This window comes from Pipistrellus kuhlii, unplaced genomic scaffold (genome assembly GCF_014108245.1).
Source record: "Pipistrellus kuhlii isolate mPipKuh1 unplaced genomic scaffold, mPipKuh1.p scaffold_m20_p_6, whole genome shotgun sequence".
NCBI lineage: Eukaryota > Metazoa > Chordata > Mammalia > Chiroptera > Vespertilionidae > Pipistrellus > Pipistrellus kuhlii.
The window spans coordinates 29,722,464-29,747,105 of record NW_023425562.1 but is presented as its reverse complement, the minus strand read 5'-3'; the positions used below and the strand labels follow the sequence as shown (position 1 = coordinate 29,747,105).

Genomic DNA, 24,642 nt, shown 5'->3' with positions numbered 1-24,642 from the left:
GTTAACGTTGACACCTGGGGAAGTCTCCTTTCCACTTTACGAAGACAATGAAGCTCAGCTATGGGGGGGCGGGGGGGAGGAATCTTACCTTGTGGGGTCTATAATATCCATCGATACAGGTTTCACAATTGATTCCCATGGTATTCTGCAGGCAATTTATGCAAACCCCTCCTCCTTTGTATTGTCCAGCAGTATTCAAACTTTTCTTCTGATTTGCAACACTTTCATCATAGTAGCAGTCTTTTGCTTTATTGTGGCAATTACATTCTAAAAGAATATTTTTGAATTTCAATTAATATGTAATATATTGTTATATTACAATTAATATGCAATATATTGTTATATAACAATATGTAAGGAAAACCTATGTAAGTTTCTATGACTATAAATTAACTGAAAATTATAGAATAAATAATATTGATATGGGCAATCGTATGCATGGCAATTGGAAATAGCTACCATAATTATAAGTGCACTGTCATTTGACCCATCAGCCTATCTCCTGGGATTATATCTTGCAGAAGTCCTTGCACGTTTCTCAATGACATAGACAGGGGTAACCACTGCATCATGGCTTATGTTAACAAAAGACTGGTAATGATCAAAACACCCACGATAGCTATTTTAATTATGTTGCATCCATATATAATGGAATTCAGTGCCACTGTTTTTAAAAACAGATGGACAAAAATAAATAAAATAAATAAAAATTTAAAAATTAAATTAAAAATACCTAGCATTTCATATTGCAAAAATTGAAAGATTTTCATTCAATATCTATTGTTAAGTATAAAAGCAATGCATTGAATGGCACTCATAGTATCTCAGGTTCTGCGTATAATCTGTGTGAGGGGCAAGAATATATCAATATATGCCTTATTTTGTTTTATAAAACTTTCAGGAATAACATACTAGGAAATAATAAAAAGTGGAAAGAATGGAGCTAGAAAGTAATGCTTTTGCTATATACTTTTATATATTGTTAGGTGTTGGAATCTTATGACTATATTGCCTATTTGAAAATTAAATCCAAATTAATAAAGGATACACTCATCTATGGGAAGGAGAATCTTAGATAAAATAACAAATCCATAAACATAAATTCAGGTTTCAATAAATAGTCTAAATTTTATTAAAGTAACCTGCCGATTTGGGAACTACTTAATTACCTAAAAGGAAATTATTTATTCATTACAAATATTGATAAGTCACCATACACTTAAGCATACTCAGAGGACTCACCTTCACACATGTTACCAGAAGAAATGGTCCCAGGCCTCCAAGGCTGCTGGTGGTACCCAGGACAACAGCGACTGCAGCTCTCCCCACAGGTGTTATGCTCACATTGACACCGTAGTTTCTAGGCAACACGGATACAAAATGGTACCTAAAAACTTATCTGTATGTTTTTCTTAAATTTATTTTAAAAGGAAGTGTCTCACAGTCAAATACATAGCAAGACATTAGAATTGAGGATAGATGACTATACCAAAGCCAACTTTATATGTAAGAGCAAAATATACATACATGAATGGGTTACAAAGGGAAAGTGAGGAGGAATAAAGCAAAACTAAAATATGAGTTAATTAAGAAAAGTTTTTCAAAAAAGAGACATTGATTTTAAGGATTTGAGTTCTATTAATAAGTTTCTTGAGATTCATCTACATATTTTCAGCATCGATAAGAGAATAATCCTATTTAAGAGTTAAATTAACACACAGATTGGAAAAGAAATCAGAAGTAACTTCATGCAAATTTAAAATGAGAAGAGAGATGTCATCTTATTCACTGAGAATTAGCTAAAATAGATCAACTTTATCTTGATTTTAGCACCACAAAAATGGAAGAGGGAGAATATGGGAGGAGAGGAATCCTTCTTTTAAAAGAATGTAAACATAAATTATAACTGCACATGCTTTTTGTTTGCCTCTTTCAGAAAGAAGAGCTTCAAATATCATAAGGTCACTGAATGGTACAGTTTTAACTGATTAAAATGGTAAATTCTATGTTATGTGTATTTTATGACAAAATAGTATTTAATTAGAAATATATTTTCCAAAGAAAGCAAAATAAAATTGTTGAAAAAATATGAAAGTTTATGATGATCTAACAACAATCATAAAAAAATGAAACCAATTAAAATATCAGAAAATCCTTTTATACCTTCTACATTTGCCTTGAATGGAAAAGCACAATGCAAACATTATAGCTGCAACTTCCATTTTGATGTTTTAGCAAAATGAAATACTGGAACTCACCTTTGTAGTTTCATCCCATGGGCAGCTACTGGCATGACCATAACAAATACACATTCCTCCAACAGAGATGTCTTTTATTGAATAGTAATACTAAGGGGAAAATGTTACAGACAAAATTAAAACCTCATTTAATTGCACTAAAAAGTAAAAGGTGGTACTCCAACAAATATCCCAATTGTTATTGATAATCTGAAGATAATTAGATATATATTTTAAAACATATCATGCACAATGAATTTTTGTGGGCATTAAAATATATAATGTTTCATTAACTTATCAATGGAAACCAAAGAAGTTTAAAAGAATTTCTCAACTTGGTTGAATCTTAAACCAAAGCAGTCATTCAAAAGTCATACTATTGCCCTAGCTGGTTTGGCTCAGTGGGTAGCATCGGCCTGCAGACTAACAGGACTCGGTTTAGATTCTGGTCAAGGGCCCATGCCTGGGTTGCGAGCTCAAACCCCAGTAGGGGGCATGCGGGAGGCAGCTGATCAATGATTCACATCATTGATATTTCTATCTTTCTCATTCTCCCCATTCCTCTCTGAAATCAATAAAAATATATTTAAAAAAAACACACACACAAACCCCACACTACTGAAAATCCTAAAAAATACTGTTAAATCAAATATAGCACTATATAAGAAGTATAAAATACTGTTAAATCAAATATAGCACTATATAAAAGTATAATCCTACTTTCATGACGAAGTAGGATTTATCCCATAAACACAGTTAATTTAATACACAAAAATCAGTAAGTGTAAACCACCTGGTTTAATGGTGGAATTTTAACAAAGCATATATAATGATCTTTGGTAAAATAAGGAAAAGGCCAACTGAGAAGGAAAAGGCCAACCAAAAAGAGTGTATTTCTTTTAAACAAGATAAACTTCACAATGGTCGGGAGCTCTACTTACTCGTCTTGTAACGATAGGATCGAGGTCCCTCAGGTCACGGTGGCTGAGGGTCATCAGATCTGCATTGAGGGTTCGAATGCGTTGTAAGCGAAGACGGATGTATCGTGCAGAAGTAAATTCCAACAACTTGGGGGAAAGATCATCAGCGCTGGGTCTCCCATTGATTAATGATGTATGAATCTAAAGGCATCAAAGTAAACAAATTCCAGTTTTATGCATGCAAAAATATAGTCCTGGCTATTTAATTTCAGGCCAAACGCTTTACAGATGCTATCTAATATCAAACCAAACAACTAGGTTTTTGCAGAAATCTAGCATTTGTTAACTACTTGTGAACATCATGAGCACAATACGTCTTCAGTTAATTTGAAGTTATCTAGTCCAGGTCTCAGAGATTGCTGGAAATCTTTTTTCAGGGGCACCTCCACCAGTGTCCTGAGGGTATGGTAACTTGTATCAGGAGGTTATGACTTCTCTGAAACAGGTTCTAGATGTCATGCATAGACCCGGGAGAGTGAAAGTGCCAGGAAACTTTGTAATCTCCATTCTCTTAAAGAATCTCTGCTCTGCAATGCAGGGACTGCTGCAGGGTTCCTGCGGTGCAGAGCACTTAGGAGAGCTTTTGCAGCTTTATCTCACCAAGCCAGGTGGCAGAAAGAGTGGCTTGTTTGGGTTACACTCTGACTTTAATAAAGTGTGTACAGTCCAGGTGTGCTGAGCACTGAGCTGAAATACCTCACTGGCCATCTCCAAGCCTCAACACCGGCGAAGAAAAAGAGAACTTTATGGACCAAATTGAGAACTATATCTTTGAGAGGCATTTTAGCTCTCTCTTTAATATTTCACCTAATGTTCTTGCCTTGGTAAATATGGGCAAGATGCCAACAAGTGAGAAATCTCTTTGCAGGGAAGAAATCAACAAGGTGTACTGCTTATGAAATTAATCATCAGTCAACACTAGTCAATGATATGTTAAGTACAGCTACCAGTGGTCTGCAAACTCATTAGTCAACAGAGCCAAATATCAACAGTACAACGATTGCAATTTCTTTTGAGAGCCAATTTTTTTGAATTTAAACTACTTCTAATGCCACTTCTTCAAAATAGACTCGCCCAGGCCGTGTTATTTTGTGGAAGAGCCACACTCAAGGGACCAAAGAGCCACATGTGGCTTGCGAGCCGCAGTTTGCCCACCACAGAGCTAGACAGTTACAGTAGTTCTTTGTAATGTTTACTAGGAGAGATTCTTTTTGGGTGTTTCGTGTTAGCTCTTGTGATGGCTATGTTACCATTTGAGGTGGAGGTGGGGGCATCCTGGTGTGAAACAAACATGACCGCAGTGGACACAGTACCTCTCCATGCTCCAGTGGCACCAGCCTAGAATAATACGAGGTGCAGATCACTTCGTCATCCGCCCTGTATGTGGGCGGCCCCCGTCTTGGGGTTATATTGTAACGAGCCAAACACTCCGTGTCACTAACTGCATAGTATTGCCAGGGACTGAACTTGGTGCCATCCAGAGAACGCTCCAAAATCCAGTTTCCGGGCCGAGGGGCATTAGCAGCCTTGATGATGACATAGGCGACCTGAAAGACCTGGAAGAAAGACACTGAAAAATCTCAGCTAAGGGTCAGTGGCTCAAAAACCAAAGCTCTCTCGAGAGAACTGTTAAGCGATCATTACCAACATTTCTAAAGCTTAGCACAGAGGTTCTCAACCCATCTAATGCCACGACCCTTTAATACAGTTCCTCATGCTGTGGTGACCCCCAACCATAAAATTATTTTCGTTGCTACTTCATAACTGTAATTTTGCTAATGTTAATGAATCGTAATGTAAATATCTGTGTTTTCCAATGGTCTTAGGCTCTACAGCAATGGTTCTCAATCTGTGGGTCAAAACCCACAGGTTGAGAACCGCTAGCAGGGTAGCCTGTAAACTCAAAAAATACAAATAGATTTGTATCATTATTAATGTTCATAATAGTGCTTGCGTTCTTGTTCCCAATATCTTTCTCCACCTGCATTCTGGAGGATAAAAGTTGTATTATATTACATTAATAGTAGTGTTAAATATATTTTTCATAGTTATTTGGTGATAACACATCTGAATATTGGGGGGGGGGGGGGAGTCAGTTCACTACAGATGTGTCTATTAGAATGGCCAACCTTGAAAACACACAATACCAAATACTGGCAACAGAAACTCTCATTCATTGCTAGAGGGAATGCAAAATGGTACAGCCACTTCAGAAGACAATTTGGTAGTTTCTTACAAAGCTAAACACACTCTTATCATACAACCCAGGGGCACTGGGCACTGGCAGTTGTTCCAGCTAACACTGCGGTTTCTGCATGGCAGCCCAGGAAACACAGCCGAGAGGGGAAGAGTATGCAAGAAACAACAGTGAACCCTGGCTAATGTTTATGTAGCCTGACTGGCCAGGAACAAGGCTAAGTGCTTTGTGAGAATTGTTGGCTCTTCTTGGAGCTACATTCATCTTATAAAGGGCATATTGCTATTTCCTCCACTTTACAGATGAGGAAACCGAGGCAAAGAAAGATTAAGTAATCTTTCCAAGATCTCACAGATACTAAAATGTACACCATGCTACTGAACACAGACCACTATGCCACACTTCTATGGATTCCAAAGAAAAAGGAGAGTGAAATCCCAAGTGGAGGCAACTGGTGAGAACTAACCGTGTTTTGAACCTACTACTTCCACCTGAAGCAATTATTTCAATACCATATTCTTGCACTTTCATCAAACCCTTGTCAGCTTTTATATGAGTTGTTTAATTAAGATTAAGTGAGGGTGGGACCTAATCCAATATGACCAGTGTCTTTATAAAAAAAAAATAGGACACTGACACCCCAGGCCAAGGGAGACCCTGTGAGGATACAAGGAGAAGGTGGCCACCTGCACGCCAATGAGAGGAACCAAGAAGAAATAAACCTACCAATATCTTCATCTTGGATTCCCAGATTCCAAAACTATGAGTAACTAGCCGAGACCGGTTTGGCTCAATGGATAGAGCGTCAGCTTGGGGACTGAAGGGACCCGGGTTCGATTCCGGTCAAGGGCATGTACCTTGGTTGCAGGCATGTCCCCAGTAGGGGGTGTGTAAGAGGCAGCTGATCAATGACTCTCTCTCATCGATGCTTCTAACTCTATCTCTCTCCCTTCCTCTCTGAACAAAATCAATAAAATATAAAATGAAAAAAATTCTGAGTAACTAAATTTTTGCTCTTCAGATAGCACTAGAAATGTAATAGAAGCTCTAATTCATCGATTGTGTATTGACAAACATATACATTAAAAAGTGAGAGATGCTCTACTAATATATATAAAATTTTAAACCATTGCGCAAGTGAAATCCATGATATTTCTGTTGCTCTTTTATTTATTTATTTATTTATTTATTTATTTATTTATTTTTGTGCATGGTTGACTAAACTGCCTTTTTCCTTGATACAAGGTTGGCTGAACACAAATGGATGAAACAGGGTTTTCACTAAATTCAGAATCCCTTCAGCCTTGCCAAACGTGCAGCTGATACAGCCATTTAAAACTCCACGTTCATCATGGATTTCCACTGGGAGGGCTTTGTTCATGATCACTGACATGCACATGAACAGTGTCACAGAAATAAGAGTAAACACAGATCAAACACCAGTTTCCACAGAGGAATCCAGACAGGAATGTTCATGTGGGCCTCAATCTTAACTTGGATACATTAAATCCACCTCAGGCACAGAGATCTGAAAAATACAGATAGCCTCGTTCTTCAACATCAGAGGTTAGTTTCAGAGGCACCTGGGGAAACAAGTCTCTCCCCTCCAGGGGAAGGCCAGCTGCTCCCTGCGGGACCTCTGTGTGTGATCTGCAGGGGCCCGGATGTGAGGACTCCCCTTCAGAAAGTCTCCATACAGCACTGATCTGCCTCTGAGGCAGCAACTAGGCAATGGATGGAAGAATGGTTCCTCTTTTATGCGATGAAAATGAACTATTCACAGACAAAAGGGATTTAGGTTAGAATCAAATTACATTTAAAAAAGAATTAAATGTGTCTGAAAGTATTATTGCTCAATTATCCCTATGAAAGTGGTGAATTTGTGCTTTGTAAGGTTTATAGTTCATGACATTATTAGAAACTAGAATTCAAAATGATCATTTGACTTAATATGTGTTACTACAAAATAAAGAAGTAATTACTCACTAGAAGGCTAACTACTAATGGCAGATATGAAGCACTTTTGGTTTTATAGAGTATTGACTACTAATATATCTAGTTAATTGGTAATAATGTGAAATAGCATCAACAACTAGCCAGAAAAAGAAAAATTGGGGGCTTAAAAGTTTGCTGGGCATATTGGGATATGCACAAATCTTTTCTGGGCAATTACCTTAAAGTGTCATTTCTATGATATCTTTGTTGGCTGTTTTACTGTTATTTCCTCATATTAGGGCTGTATACAAAATTAACAAACAAAAGGAGTTTCATGAATGAGAAGAGAATCGTGGAATACTATCGATTTTATTTTTCTTTAAACTTGGTGCTGTCATCATTTAAAGTGCAAAATGAACATGGCAAAGTGCATTCTTTTCCCCCCTCTTTATTGTCTTCTTGCTTTTTGGGGGATGGGGCGCGGAGAGAGGTGAGGGAAGAGGGAAAGGAGACCGGCTAGTGGTAGTGACAAATTTAGATCACGTAGATTTCTCTCCTTAAAAGTCTTAAGATTCGCGTCTCAGAATATCAAGGAATTCTCACTTTGGAACCAAGCTCAGAGACTTCAAATAGACATGGAGGAAAAGTTGGAGTAAGAAAAATTATCTCCAGCAAATGAAGGGCACAGAGATACGAAGCCACCTAAAAGTAAACAGTAACCGCTAACCAGTGATCTGAAGATGGGATAGGGATGTTGAAAACACCTGTCAGAGTAGCTCTGTTCTTCATCATCCAGAAAAGCTATTTCCCGAAGAGCCCACCAGGAAGCTGTCCCAGGTCCACGTACCATGGCTCCCATTTAAGGTTGAGGAGTAGCAGTATTTCAAAGGATAAATGTCAACCACTTTAAGAAGCTGAAACTGCCAACTCAGAGGATGGTCTCCATTCCTCATCTCAATGTATTTCTCCATGTAGCTGTTCCCAATGCTCAGTTTCACCAGGTGTTCCGAAATGGTTTTGCTAAATTTGGTGGAAGATTAGTGGGAACACCTGTACTTCAAAAGCGTAAGAAGCACATTACCAGATGCCCTTTATGGGGATCTTTACTTTTACCCACCTTGTAAATGCCATGCAACTAGCCCCTAATGAGATAAACCATCTTGTGAAATGCAATTCCAGGACCCGAGATATATAAAGAGAGCCCTTCCCATCCCCTGACTCCTCACTACCACCTCAGCCAGAGCTAACCAGATCTCACCTATGAATATCTTAGTATTTGAAATTATCTTAGACTTTCCCCAAAATGCAGTGTCCACTTCGTTCATGTTGGAGCAGATGTGGATAATTAGCATCCCTTTTTCCCACTTCTGACTGTGGAAGAGGACTCAAAAATCTGCTATGGAAATTGAAAGAAATGAGAAATATTCCAGAAAAATTGGAGGTTGTGGCTCACAAGGGTGGCTGCAAAGGCACTCTACCTCTTGGGTCACAGGCTGAGCAGACATGTGCAAACCTGCTTGGTGACCTTGTCCTGAGGATCAGGAACCTGTGTGTCCTGAGAACCTGTGTGTCCAGTAGGTAAAGAGAAGTGGCCCTAGAGAAGCAGGGTCAGCTCTTCTCCTGGAGCAGAGGAGGGATGGTCAGAGAAGCAGAGTAGTTACTCTCAGAGAAGCACCCTACTGGGGCACGAGATCCATTCAACAAACATTGACTGTAGCAGGCATTACAAATACAGCAGTGAAGTGGAGGGTATGGTCAATATGGGCTGGATAATCTATTGGGAAAGAGAGGGGTTGTCCAAGTCTTCATGGAGAAGGACAGGTGTTGAAGGTGTCTGGGTGTGGCCAGCTAAGTCTGGGCAAGGTCTGAGGATCTCTGAAAAGAAGTGAAGACTGCATAGGAGGTGTCTAGGTAAAGACAATAGAAGTGCAAAGGGGCAGGGAACAAAGACCCTTGGTACCAGATCGGGTTGCCATCTAGAACCTGCAGGAGGCCTGGTTGGTTTGAGCATAGCAAGCAGGAGGGAGGCTGGTTAGGGTGCAGGTCTTTGGACAATGGTAAAGCCTTTAGAACACTAGAGAACTTTTAAACCAATAATTATGAGGTCACCAGAGATGAAAAGATTATGAATTGGACATTGGTGCCGGGAAATCATGAGAGGTATTGATGTCGACATAGTAAAGACTAAGACTAAAATAGAGGAGGGAAACAACTGAGTGGGTCTTAGAGAGTTATCTAAATGTTAAACTGTGAGTGAGAAAGAAAACACAGACACCAATCAGGGCTTTCCAACTTGGGCCAGACCCCCTTCCCATCTCAGGAAGAGAGGCAAGGTCTCTCCCACGAGGCCACAAAGCCCACACTCCCCCTTTCTTTCCTCAGTCCCTAAAAATTTCTGGCTGAAAACTCAACTTCCTTTCACTTTATCTCCTAGCCTTCACTTTGACCTCTCATGCCCCAGTAGACCCAGCAATGGTGAGGAGCTTACAGTCTCACATCCCTTCTTCTCATCCGTTATCATGAGAAAAACACAGTGTCATCATAGCCATGAAAGTAAAAGGCACTCCTAATCATTAAACCTCGAAAATCCAACTGGCGATACAATCTGAAAAAGCTGTGCAAATCCGTGCTTGACTAACTCCATCAAACAGTAACCTGTTAGTTACACATTTACAACACCTAGAAACAATTTATTTCTTTCCTTTGGTCATTAAATCCAGCTGAATCATTTATTCTTCTATCATTACAGACTAGAAAGAATTTTTTTTGTAAGACTTTATTCTTTATGTGGAACTATGGTCTATATCTTATTTAAAGATTCTAATTTTTCTTTAGATTTATCTGATTTTAATGAGCATCTATGATTTGTCAGGCATCAAACTGACAAATTTTGGCATTTAAAGCTTATTAAAAAGATAGTATATAAAGAATGGTCTTATATAGAAAGACCTTTGTTTATATAAAAAGATCATGGAGGGAATGTAAAATGGGATAACCATTGTGGAAAAACTGCATGGTGGTTCCTCCAAACAATTAAACATAGATTTCCCATATGAACCAGCAATTTCACTTCTGGATATATATATATATATATATATATATATATATATATACACACACACACAGAAATTGCTGGTTTGTATATATATATATATATATATATATATATATATATATTGAATATATATATATATATATATATATATATATATATACATATACACACACACACACACACACAATTTCTGGAGATACACACATTTGTGTGTGTGTGCACACACACACACAAATGTGTGTGTGTGTGTGTGTGTGTGTATACCCAGATGTGAAATTGGGTATATATATATATATATATATACCCAAAAGACTGAAAGCAAGGACTCAAACATATATTTGTATACCAATATCTATACCAGCACTATTCACAATAGCCCAAAAAGATGGAAACCATCAAAATATCTGTCCATGGATATATGGCTAAATAAACTGTGGGATATCCATACATTGGAATATTTCTCAGCCTTAAAAAAGGAACCACATCCTACTATATCCCATATTATGGGTAAACTTGAATTACATTATGCTAAGTAAAATAAGCCAGTCACAAAAGAATAAAGACTGTATGATTTCATTTATATGAGTTACGTATAGAAGTCAAATTCATAGAGGTAGAAAGTAGAACGGTGGTTGCCAGGGCTGGTGGGAGAGGAGTGTGGGAAGTCAGTGTTCAGTGGGTGCAGGGTTTCAGTTTGGGAAGATGAGATAGTTATGGCTGCATGACAATGTGAATATACTTAATGCCACAACGCTGTACACTTAAAATATAGTTGAAATAATAAATCTTATGTTATGTATGTTCTGCCACAAGAAAAAATGTGGAATTAGGGAGAACAGTGAATGCTATGAAGACTCAACTTTTGTTGAAAGATGGAAATTTCTAAATAGAATGTGGGTAGGAATGTGGTATTTTCAGTCAGGGACTAACTTTGGAGAAGCCAACTAAACCATCTGGAGGTCAAGCAGATAGCTCAGAGGGAACGTTTGAAAGCTAATCTTTCCCATGACCCTATTTCTGTCATGTTGTTACTAAGCTCTGATAAGGCATGATGATGCTTCAAAAATATCAGGAGGACTTAAAAAAAAAAATTCTTACAATCACCTTCTAAATCAGAGCCCCAAACCATTAGGGTTTGAATATGAAAAGAGGCCCTGACTAAAGAGCCACAGAACAAACAGAATGTTTCCTCCTTGGTGCCATGTCCTAAACAGTGGGCGAGCTGGCCTCAGGGACCCCCATTTCTTGCCTGGTCCTGTGTACAAGGCTGGCATAAAGTTATAAATGATCCCAAATGGTGGCCTATTAAATGGTTATTTCACTGGCTTTCTTGTATTTCTATCATATGAAGAACAGAGGTAAATATCCTTTGATTATATGCCATAAAATACTAGATAAAACTGAATATTTTAAATTATAAGATTGACAATTTGCCCTGTCAAGGTGGCTCAGTTGGTTGGAGCATCGTTGCATACACCAAAAGGTTGCAGGTTCAATTCCTAGTTTGTGGGTTTGATCCCTCGTCAGGGTGTGTATAGGAGCCAACCAATCAATGTTTCTCTCTCACATAGATACTTTTATCTATCTCTTTCTCTCTAAAAAATCAATAAAAACATGTCCACTCGTGAGGATTAAAAACAAAACAACTGACAACTTTTAAAATCACCTTCTAAATAGTTCATAGGAACTATTGAAACTGCATTAGTCACTTCATTATTTACTGTGTAAAAATAATGAATAACCTATATTTTATAAAAATTAAAAAAAAATAAAAACTATTACAGAACGGATATAGGGAACTCTCTATACTCTCCATTCAATTTTTCTATAAATCTAAAATTTCTCTACAAAATAAAGTCTATTAATTTAAAAAATAACAAAACAAAACAAAAAAATCTATTTCCACATAGTCTAATAGTTGTCTGTTAATCTAATAAAGCTTTAACCATGCGTTGGCTAATAAATGGTTCTAAGGCTCCATCAAATTTCTCAGGCTATCTTGGTTTTGACAGCTGTGGTTCCCAGCTAATTATCTGCAGGCTTTAATTTGATCTCACAGCTTCTCCAGGTTTCATTTCCGTACCTTATGGTGCATAAAGGGCAGGATAGAGCGAGTCAGCACTCTGCAAGTATCTGCACAAGTTTCAAAGGGACCACTGGTCTGAGAAAATGCATTGGCATAAACAGGCAGCTGTACTAGTCACTAAAGAGGTCCTACTTTATCATGACTTTGGTAGTTCTGTCCTCTCACCAAGACTGATGCTGACAGAATCAGATTTTCAGAACCACTCACCCCGCATTCCTCCAAAAGAACAAGTGAGAGCCAATTAGTAAAATTTTAATTTCTTTAATCTAGAAAATTATAAAACCAAATTTAATGTTTTCCATGATTCAGGCTTAAAACGAGAAACCCAGAAAGTGCTCTCTGTACATTATCTTCACTGCATTATTCATAGTGAATAATGTAAATATATATATATATATATATATATCGATATGTTATATACATATATATATGTATGTGCACTTCGGCAGCACATATACTAAAATTATATATATATATATATATATATATATATATATATATATATATATTCTTTGGATTTCTCACATCATTAGTATGGAATAATGATTAGAAAACATTTATAAAATTCACAAATCTCATATAAGGTATTACTATCAGATTTTTAGTCACTTTCCCCAAGTACAATAGTTATTCTCCTGATAACTGACACCTCTAAAAATATTTAGTTAATTCAATTTTGTCTCTTTTGCTATAAAAAAATTGAAAATTCTGTCCTGCTATTCAAATATCTAAAACCATGTTACAAAGTAATATAACTGCCTCAGTAGAGATTAATAATCATGGCATAATTTATACATGTGAAAATAATAAACAAGAACAAACATTGTTTAAGCATCTGAATTCAACCCAGTGATACAAAATATATAAACAACATAGTGGTATAAAGTAATCAAATAATATGTATTATACCTGAATAAATGAGTTACTGAATGAATTAATGAATTATCTGCTATTCAATTGGCACAGAACTAAAAACAAAAGAAAATTTTAATCTCCATACTGCTGAGGGTTTTGGTTGTGAGACATACATTTCCACTTATGTTAGTGAGTACATAAATTGAACAATACAAGGGGGCAAATGTAGGTTAACAACAATATTAATACAATAATTAATAAATTAATAATAATACAATAATAAATCCTGTGTTCCATATACTGACAACTGCAAGCCTACTTCTGTCAGCTTCTGTATGTTTTTTCTTAAATTCACCAACCTACTTTCTTTTTTAAAGAAAAAATATTTTTTATTAATTTTTAGAGAGGAAGAGAGAGGGAGAGAGAGAGAAAGAGGATATTGATTGGCTGCCTCCTGCACACTCCTTACTGGGATCAAGCCACAACCCAGGCATGTGCCCTGACCAGGAATCAAATCCTGGACCCAATGCTCTATCCACTGAGCCAAATCAGCTACAGCTATTTTTATTAATTGATTGATTCGAGAGAAAGAAACATCAATTTGTAGTTCCACTTACTTATTCATTCATTGATTGATTCTTGCTCTAATCTACTTAGCTTCCTGGCCAGGGCTATGGCATCTTTATTTATAAAAGATAAAAAACTGTAGCAACTATTGTTGCTAATAAGTTCTAGAGATATAATGCACAATACACTCAATAATTCTGTATTAGAAACTTTAAAGAAATTAAGAGACTAGACCTTAATTATTCTAAGAAATGACAATCATTTGACATGAGATGTTAGCTAGTACTACTGTAGTAATTATATTGTAATATGTAAGTGCAATCAAACCAAAAAATTGTACATTACAAACTTATACAACATTACATGGCAATTATATTTCAATAAGAAAATAAATACAATAGGCACTGAAAAAAGAACTAAAATAACCTAAACAACCTAACAAGGGCATGAATAAACAAATTTTGATGTATTCATGAGGTGAAACACTACTCAGAAATAAAAGAACGAAACACCAATAAAATTAACAATGGATGACTCTCATAGACATATTGCTAAGAGAAAATACTTCTAAGAGAAAAAAGTCAGACACAATAAAGAGACATCATATTATTCCATTTATATGATGTTAAATAACAGGCAAAGCTAATCTAAACTGAATAGAACAGTATTTCATCTTGCAAAGGGAAGCATTCTGGAGCTGTGAAAATGTTCTGCCTCCTGACAAGGCTGTGGTTTACACCTATTTGTATGTATCAAAACTCATCCAACTATACCCTTAAGATGCATAAATTTCACTGTGTGTAAATTGCATCTCAATGAAAAGGAAAAATAAAAGAAACATTTATTATAAGACTAGGTGAAGTATTTTAGCTCCACAAACATGCCTTTCCCCTGCTGCTCTCTCCTGCGCACCTTCCTCATTCTCTACTCCCTTTGAGTTCTTCCTTTGGGTTGTATCCCTGTCCGCTAAGCTGCCCCTCCTGCACACATTCTCCTTCCATGCGTTCTCCACCCCTGCACATCCTACAGCACCAAGACTAAGCAGTCTGTGTACTCGCCCATTTCCCCCAGGAGACCAAAGCTCCTGAGGGCCAGGGTCAGCCTAGATAACAACTGAAGTGACAGTGAAAAAAACCAACACACAGCCCTGGCCAGTGTGACTTAGTTGGTTGGAGTGTTGTCCCTTGTACCTGAAGGTCACAGGTTCTATTGCAGAAGACAACCAATTGATATGTCTATTTCAACATCAATTTCTCTCTCTCTCTCTCTCTCTCTCTCTCTCGTCTTCCTCCCTCTCTGGAATCAAGAAATAAAATAAATTTTAAAAATTAAAAAAACAAGTCAACATATATAAGGAACATATGTGTACTTTTTCTGTATTAAGGACCTTCTTTGGATGTCATTCCTGTCTTGTTCACCAACGAATCCTGAATCCCCAAAACCCAATAATCAGAGATCATGAATTATTAATATGTTCAGTGCTCTCAGATATGATGGAATGCATCAAAAGGTAATTCCTGATTGTTAGAATTGCAAATGATTATTTAAAAAACTTTTTTCCTTATATTTTTCTGTATTTTTAAAAGGTTTTACTTTTATATTAGAAAAAAGAATTTTCTGTATAGAGAAAAGGTCAACTGAAGGCATTAAAAACAAAGAGCTTTTGAGGTATAGCTGAGGTATTCATGAGCTACTTTGTTTTTTTATTCATTACAGCTTTCTTTTTAAAGATGAAGATTGTTACAATTTGAGTAGATTACCAAGTAAAAAGGGGGGGGGGGGAAAGCAAATGTTGGAATGAATTCCAACAGCACTGTAATTATCAAAGAAATATTTCTTTGGAAATTAGAATTTATCTTTTTTTTTTTTTTAGCTTTAATATAACAGGAAGAAATAATTATTTCAGAATGGACCTCCCTTCTTTCCATAAATACACAAAAAGTTTTATTTTGAAGCCAAAACAGTCGGGGATCTGAAAGTATATTTTTACAGAATCTTGAAAACGATTTTCCCTAATCCCCCAGAATTCTTTCCAAGCCCCAGTTTAAGAACTGAGTTAGACATACTGTAATAGTATGGCCATTCAAAACAGACAGAGGGGGAAAAAGAGGGGAAAGTCTGGTAAACTAAATTGTGTCGAATGGAGAAATGGTTTGGCAAACCACCATTGCTAATACCCAAGTGATAAGGTTTAAAAATAAAGCTTGTCAAAAAATGAAACTTCATATAGTTCTGAAAGCCTGGCCTCCGTTACTCATTTATTCAGCTCACTTGTCATTAACACCGAACAATTTAAGGTGCAATATCTGTACCCCATCTCTGGTCCCCAGTGGATCCTATAGCTCTGGCACCTGAAAGATAAGCTGTGGGAGGCTGCCAGGAGGGACCTTTTCAAAGTCAGAGGCTGTGGTGGCTTCAGGGCTCAAATTCTTTACCCGCTTGGCCAGGGTTGTTTCATGTTTCTTCCAGGTGAATCTCCGCTGATTTCAGGGACTGGGTGGCCCACAGAGCACAAGGGAAGTGGCATGTATGACCCTGGAGGCCAACTCTACAGGGGACACGACTTCTGCCTCTTTCTCTGGAACATTCATGTTGGAGCCCTGAACTGTCTTAGAACCAACCTGCCTTAATGCTACCATGCTGTGAGGAGGCCAGTAGCCCACGTGGAGGGCCACGCAGAGCAATCCTGGGACAACATGAAGAGCGAGCCTGACCAGACCCCAGCTGCCCAAGCACCCTCCCCTGCTGCCTACACACGCACCCCCCCCCCCAACTTCACCACTGTCCCTACCCCAATCTCCCCCAGCACCCCCTTCCCAGTGGCTCCATCTCCAGCCCCCAGGGACTGCAGCCTTAGACATACCCACTCAATCAAGCCTTGACCCACAGAAACCTAGATAGATATAAAATGAACGTTATTGTTTTAAGCCATAAAGGTCTGCAGTAATTCCTTACACAGAAATAAACAACTAGAAGAGAAGCTGTGTATGAGAAAATAAAATGAGATTATTAAAATGTGAAATATGGCCCTAACCAGTTTGGTTCAGGGGATAGATAGAGCGTCGGCCTACAGACTGAAGGGTCCTGGGTTTGATTCCGGTCAAGGGTTTGGTTGCCGGCACATCCCCCGTAGGGGGCGTGCAGGAAGCAGCTGATGGATATTTCTCTCTCATCGATGTTTCTAACTCTCTATCCTTCTCCCTTTCTATCTGTAAAAGAAAATCAATAAAATATATTTTTTAAATGTGAAATATATATTAGAGAACAGGACAAAGTAGAAAAAAAAAAATGTCCAAAGGGCAAGAACTTAGTATTGATTACTTCCAAATGGTCATGAAGAGCTTAAGATTTCTTCTAATCTATTTGTTTTGAATACGAATTCAAGAAAAACTTAGTATTTCAAATTGGTTGAGACTAGTACTCAGTAATACAATACTGAAAGGGAGTCCTTTTAAATAAACATGAGAGCACAGTAAGAGGAATTTCTACCAGTTTCCAGGAAGGGTCTCTGCCTGACCTTTTTAAAGAAATAGTCAAGACTCATTTGTAAGGAGAAGCTCCAATTTACATGCAATTCTTGTTCTAAAAAGCTTTCAAGATGTTCAGCCTTAAAAAAATGTGCCTGTTCTTTTCTTATTTACCTTGTCATTGTGCTTAGCAAACACTGTCTATTGGATAGTGTAATAATAAACCTCAATCTAGTTCTGATCAATATTTCAGAAATTTTTTTGGGAAAAATAACAGACATTCAAATTAATGAGGTTTTAAAACTCAGCAAACAAGCAGCTCTTGTCTAGGGGTTTGCATAAAACAAAGGCCCCTCTGTGATTATGTTCCCACAACAAAGTGCTACTTCCTAATTAAACCTACACAGAAAACAAAGCAGTTCTTCAAAAGGCGGCTTTATTTTCAATGCCTTAGGAAACGTTTCCTTTTCTATGAAACATATTTAGTCTTCTAAAGGAACATTACGAATGTTCACTCACACATCTGACCACTCCTAGTAACGTTCTCAGGTTTAACTTTTTTTAAAGGAGAACGCAAAAACTGATTCATTTTCCTGCTTCTTGGCCAAAAGCACATTAGGCATCACTCAGATCTACCAGTAACAGCGAACACATGGACAAGTGTTAAAACTCTGCCTCAGTGCAGGGGCGGGGGGGGGAAGGACCCTTTGAGCCACAAAGAAACCTGGGGGAAGGGAATAAAGGGAGGGGCTTGGGAAGAATCTGAACTCTCCCAAATCAGGAGGAAATTGTAAGAGCTCCTGCCGTTTTTCCTATAAACTCATAATTCAAGGGGAAACAATGATAGGAAACCAGGAATAAATGAGGTGAGGCTGTCACATAGAATAGAAGGAAGCGAGGGTCCTGATTTTAAATCACAGCTTCATACACATAAATAGATTCTACATGCTATACATAGGTTATATCTATATCTATATCTATATCTATATCTATATCTGTCTATGTCTATATCTATATATGGGGGGGGGGGAGAGAAGAGAGAGAATAGTGCTTCTATGCATATAGCTGTGAAATATCTCTTTGAATTCCTGCTTCCAATTTCTTTGAGAATATGCCTAGAAGTAGAAATGTCAGATCATATGGAAATTCTATGTTTACTTTTTGGAAACACAGTTCACCACAGCACTGCATCATTTTACATTCCCACCAGCAAAGCGTGAGGGGCAACTTCTCTTCATCCTCCCCATTCCTTATTTTCTGTTTTTAGTTTTTTTTACAATACCCATGTTAATGAGTGTGAAGTGGTATCTCATTGTGGTTTTAACTTTCAATTCCCTAATGAGTAAAGATGTTGAGCATCTTTTCACTTGCCCAATGTATTAAACTTTTAAAGTAGTGTGTCTCAAGCTGGAAATCGTTGGGGTCTTTTATCAAGAAACTTTACTATAAAGTATACCTAGTAATAAAATTACAGGGGCCTGAAACAATGTTGACAATTATACAAGTCAAGACCCACCAAATGTGCAAGCTCTCTTTCTCTTGGAGGAATTTCTTTAAAATTCTAAGTTGCCACAAAAGATCCCTGGCTCACTCTCGAGGTGTAGTGCTATACTAAAGAAACTAACACAAGTATGTTAGTTTTACGTTTGATATTTTTCTTAAAACAAAAATACCACATTCAATACCCATAGATTTTCATAAAAGTAAGCTATTACTAAGTATCTAAATGTTAATTCTAAAATGTTGAAAGTCAATGTAAAAAAATAAGTGGTAGGCACTATTTTGAAGAAGTAAATAAATCAAATCATTCCTCTTGTAATATGTTACTAAAGCAAACACTGTAGTTATTATTGCAAACCGTACAACATTTATAGACTTTCTGATAACACCACTTATTTTCTTCAGTTTATCTTTCAGGTAGCCAGACATGATACACAGAGGCTAAAAATGTCATAATTTCAATGGGATGATCAGCTAGAGAATCAATCCATGTCTTCAGCATAGCCAACACAGAATGAAAGTGACTAATTTGGTCATGAAACCTCAGGAGCTGAGATGTTATTAAAGTACATGAACACATTTATAATTTGAAGTTGTTAGGATTCTTAATTAAAGTCTATAATTTTACTTTAGAAACGTATACTTTAATTTTACATTTTTACAGGAATGTGACAAAGAAGTCAAAAGGCTTGTTTATTGATTGTCATCTTTTAATCAGGCTGCAAACAAAGAGGAGGGGAATGTTAAAAAGCACTTATTAGCGCTGCAGTGATTCACTCAGTGCCTCAACTCTGCCAATGCCTGGGCATGCAAGAGTGAACCAGGCAACCCTCAAGAAATACTAAAAGGGAAAGGGAAAGGAAAAGGAAACGGAAAAGGAAAATAAAAAGGAAAGGGAGAGAAGAGGAGGAGGAAGAGGAAGAAGACAGCTGTGGTCTCTGCCTTAGCGAGGTATATAATCCAGAAATTAACTAGTACCTGGTTAATGGCTGGCTTGCCAAAGTGACATGCAGATTTGACAATAGGGAAAAGTCATCAGAAGGTGTAGACATGTTCTAGATTGGAGTGTCAGTGAGACCTGAAAACAAGGGTGTGATGTGGGAGAAAAAGGAGATAACTTTATAAGGGAAAGATCTGGCTGTCAATACCTACATAGGATTCAAATTTAGTAGCATTACAACAGAGACAACTAAGCTGGGGTGCAACAGAAGTAGCCATTTAACTAGTATTTCGAGTCTTTAGAGCTGAGTTTAGTTTGTAGGGAATAGAGGGTATAAGGAACAAGTTAACAAAGCCATGATGAAATAATCTGACAGACCCAGAAGGGGGCTATTCTACAAGACTATTAACCTAATGAAGTCTGTTTAAAAAATCAGTATAATTTTAAAAATTTGGAGGATGATTCATATTAGAAGAAATTTAAGAAGCACAACAATCAAATGCAATGCATGTTTCTTACTGGATCCTGGTTTTGAAAAACAAAACAAAACACACACACACCTATAAAAGACACTGGTTGCTAAATCAGGAAAATTGGGTGCAGATGTAAAAATAGTTATTAGCTAATTACTGCTCATTTTGTTAGAGTTGCTAATGGCATGGTGCCTATTCAGAACAAATGTCTTATTTTTAGAAGATTCAAAAAATACTGTATTGGCACAATGTCACAATGACTGCATTTAACTTGAAAAGTGTACAGCAAGTTGAAACAAACAAGAGAATGTTGAAAAAATCCCTGAGCCTCAAGGGAGGGTATATGGATATCACAGTAATATGCTTCCTACACAATTAAATATATCCATAATAAAAAGGTTCAATAAATAAATAGATTTGAGAAAGTTTTGCTCAACTGTAAGCATAATGCACTTAAAAAAAATGAAAGCACAGCAAAGATTTTTGTATTGTGTAAAAGGTAAAGAAATTACCGATCACTAATTATTTTAAACAATCTTAATTTATAAGCTTATCTTAAAACACTAGAAATTACCTAGCAGTTTACAGTGGTATGCACAGCTGACCCTTGAACAGCACGGGTTCTAATTCAAATAAATTCCTGTAGTGTTTTCGGCTCCTGGTTAGGGATCTGTAGGTGCAGAGTGCCCCTAACTCACTCCTGTGTTATTCAAGGGTCAAATGCACATGCCTGTTTTTAAAATATACCTTAAAGACCTAAAACTGATACCCCTGTGGTATTTCTCAAGCTGACACAATTCCTCTTAAAGCAAGAGGTTTCCCTTTGGGATGAAGTCAAGCTTGACATGTTGCAAAACAAAGGCCCGTCTAAGGTGCATTTGAAGTCGATATATAAAATGTCCAGCAGTTACTTTGGCCATACTCATGTAACACCACATTTCTGATGAAAATGGTTACACTTTTTTCCCTTTAAAAAAAGGAAAATAAGTTGAAAATGGGATGGGAAAATCAAACTCTCCTCAGAAGCATCCTTCCAACTGAAATAAAAACAAAATCCGGGGTTGGCCTGGCCAGTGTGGCTCCAGTTGGTGCCATGCTCCAAGAGGTCACTGGTTCAATTGGAAGGAGACAGTGTTTCTCTCTTATCAATGTTTTCTTTCTCTCTCTCCCTCACTCCCTCGCTCCCCCCCCAAAAAAAATAAATAAAAATGCATTTAAAAACAACAATAAAACAAAATCCATGGCAAAAATGGAGTCCCTTAATCTATTTTTCTCTAAGTGGCCTTGAAAATATTAAAGCATGACATTAACTCAGACATATGGCTGAAAAGCATCAGAAATATCATTTTACTTACATAATATTATGAACCTAAACTTGGAAAAATGCCTCCTGAGCTTTATATGTTGGTCATCACCTTATTGTTATAAGAGATAAAAGTTCCTTGCATGTAAATTTACACAGAATTGTTGGGTCTTCTTAAAATCTTGCACATTTTTTTAACTATTACCTATTCAAAAAATTATAATAACTTGCCATTAACTCCCCAAAATTCCTATTACAATCAATCCTACAGTGCACATTTCAACTATTTGTCTCAACTGACATTTTACAAGATATTGAATAGTTCTAACAAAAGAGAATCAGATGGAAATAAATAAGAATATGGTGCAATGGGTTTTCTTGAGAACTGAAATCAAATTGTGACAATAGCTACCATCTCTCCTTTTCATCCCTTGATTCAGATAATTTTTTCTAATTTCCAGAAATGTGGGTCAACCAGGGCCATACCATATTTTTCTCCATTCTACTGCATGGTCTTAAAGCAAATCCAAAGGTTGCAAGTGTGGCCTGAGCCAGTTATACCTTGTTTATCCCAACTCAAGCTGAAGGCTTGCTCACAGAAGTACTGAACAACTCCACCTTACTCTTGGCCCGCACAGACAGCATGTCAAGGGTGAGGCATGGTCAAGAGGTTTAACACTGTTCTCTTTTATTTCCAAGCCTTTCCCCTGCCCTGGCCAGCCAACCCCAATTTTCTCCATAGGGACTGAGCAAGATGGCTCTGATTGGCCCCAATCACTGACCAGGATGAGGAACCCCACCTGTGCATGAATTTGTGCAGTGGAACTCTAGTAGCAAGATAATAAGCTTGAATGGCAGAAAACGCATGGATGTGTCTGTTGACATCGAGTACACAGTCTGACATAGGCTCCTGAATGAATGAGGGTGCCCTATTGACACAGTTTCTAGAACATCAAACCCCACTGAAAGAATTTCACTCATTTTCTCAAAGATTCCTGGGGATGAGAAATGTGTCAAGCAATGGTACCATGGGCTATTTCTGTATATTGCTTAACTTCACCTTGTGGAAAAACATTGAGAACAGAATGTAAACATGGTTAGAAATAAGGCAGACTTTCCCAAAGGACATTCTTCAGCAGTTCTTGCCTTACCTACCTGTCTTAAGTCCAAAGTGATTGTAACCCAGTGATATTCTCTCCCATTTTGAATACTGGGACTTTGCCACCAGTTATTGGTGCCATCTATCGCGTTTGATATTGGATGGCGTTCTGTTAAAAGAAAATAGAAAAATAATACCCTCTAGGTCCATCCATGTTGTCACAAATAGCATGATTTCATTCTTTTTATGGCTGAGTAATATTCCATTGCATATATGTACTGCATCAGCTTTATCTATTTGGCTATTGATGGGCACTTACGTTGCTTCTAAGTCTTAACTATTGCAAATAATGCTGCAATGAAAGTAGGGGTGCACATGTCTTTTTAAACTAGCATTTGGGGTTTCTTCAGATAAATACACAAAAGTGGAACTTCTGAGTCATATGGTAGTTCTATTTTTAATTTTTTGCAAACCTCCATATTATTTTCTATAGTGGCTGAAACTAATATAATATTTCATGCCCACTGTAATCTAACAATAACATTATAAAAAAATAAAATTATGCATACCTCTCAGCTTTTGGTTTAAAATGTTTCATTTCTAAACTGTATGCTAGTGGAAATAAATAGCAGCGAAGGTCAACACAGTGCTCTTTGTTTCCTAATAAAAGTCTTCATAATCATTTCAAAACATATAAATTCCCATGGGTACTTTCAAGCGAAAGGAGCAACACTTGCCTTTGGGGTTGGCACTGTTGCCATCGCAGATCCGGCACTGGGGGTTCCGCACGGGGCGACCGGGCACGTGCTCCACGAGTTTGCAGAACATCTCAGGCCCCTGCTCCCCGCAGGTGGCGTTGGTGATGATGTGAGCATTGCTGGCGAGATTGAGGATGGCAGGAAACAGGCCTGAAAGTGAACATTCACCAAATCAGTTCAGCCACTTGAAATAGAAAAGGATGGGATTACTTCATCTCACTTTTCATGTCAACTGTAATTAAACCGTAATTGAAAATCTATGTGCTGAGTGAATGAAGTCTTACCCAAGAGCAGTTATATCATGGTTTCGTTTATATGAAATTTTAGGAGAAGACAAACTCATTTATGAGAAGAAACTCTGCCCAGCAGTGGCAGAGGGTGGGGATTTGCTAGGAAGGGACACAAAGAAACTTTCTGAAGTAATAAAATCATACGATGCTGTTGTGAAGTCATAGAAAGCCTGAGATTTGAGTTGATTGGTATATTCAACTATACGTAAATTTTACCTCAGACAATTTTAAAAAGTCATAAGAATGTTGGTATAAATTCTAAACAGTTTAGGAATAAAGTGTACTCACTTTGAAATGCACCGAAAAATAAGCTGGATTGATGGGTAGGGAGAGATGGTTACAGAGACAGACAGGTAACAAAGAAAGTGGAGTAAAATGCTCATTGTAGACTCTCAGTGAGAAAACAGATGTTCGCTGTACAGTTCTGCTTTTCTGATGCACATTTTTCATGAAATGTTAGGAAAATAGATTTCAAGAAGTTTCAAATGATCCCCTGCACAAATGGTCCATATGCCAATGAGATTCAAACACCTTTCATTTAAAATGGCACCCATTTTCTACCCACTTTGCTCTAGTTGCTTCTGCAAACACTTACAAGGTCTCTCCTATCATTACTGAGGATACTTTTCTCTCTCTTTCTTTCCGGACTGTTTTCTTTGGTGAATAAAACTTGAGAGCACAAAGATCTATTTTTCCCCAAATTCTCTTCAATTCAGTGTTAATCTTTGCCTTTGCACAGTTCTTTTGTCTCCAGCGAATTTTATCTTTAAGCAGCTGGTTCAAATTATTCAGAAAACCATTTTTCGATGACTGTGAGGAAAATAACTCCATTAAGTTTTTGAGATTTGACTTTATCTTGGGACGAGAGGATAATAGCAGTGAGATTCTATGACCCAGACA

General features: G+C 37.3%; 1 protein-coding gene across 1 annotated transcript in view; it reads right to left on the bottom strand.

Moving 5' to 3' along the window:
- The window catches only part of LAMA1 (laminin subunit alpha 1), a 130,762-nt gene that overhangs the window by 85,073 nt on the left and 21,047 nt on the right, over positions 1–24,642 (bottom strand). Inside the window, exons 2-8 of the mRNA XM_036419056.2 lie at positions 23,432–23,602; positions 22,751–22,863; positions 4,531–4,773; positions 3,179–3,358; positions 2,259–2,348; positions 1,243–1,360; positions 89–267 (exon numbers count right to left, since the gene is read on the bottom strand). Coding sequence (XP_036274949.1) covers positions 89–267; positions 1,243–1,360; positions 2,259–2,348; positions 3,179–3,358; positions 4,531–4,773; positions 22,751–22,863; positions 23,432–23,602 — 1,094 coding nt within the window. The remainder of the gene's footprint in view (positions 1–88; positions 268–1,242; positions 1,361–2,258; positions 2,349–3,178; positions 3,359–4,530; positions 4,774–22,750; positions 22,864–23,431; positions 23,603–24,642) is intronic.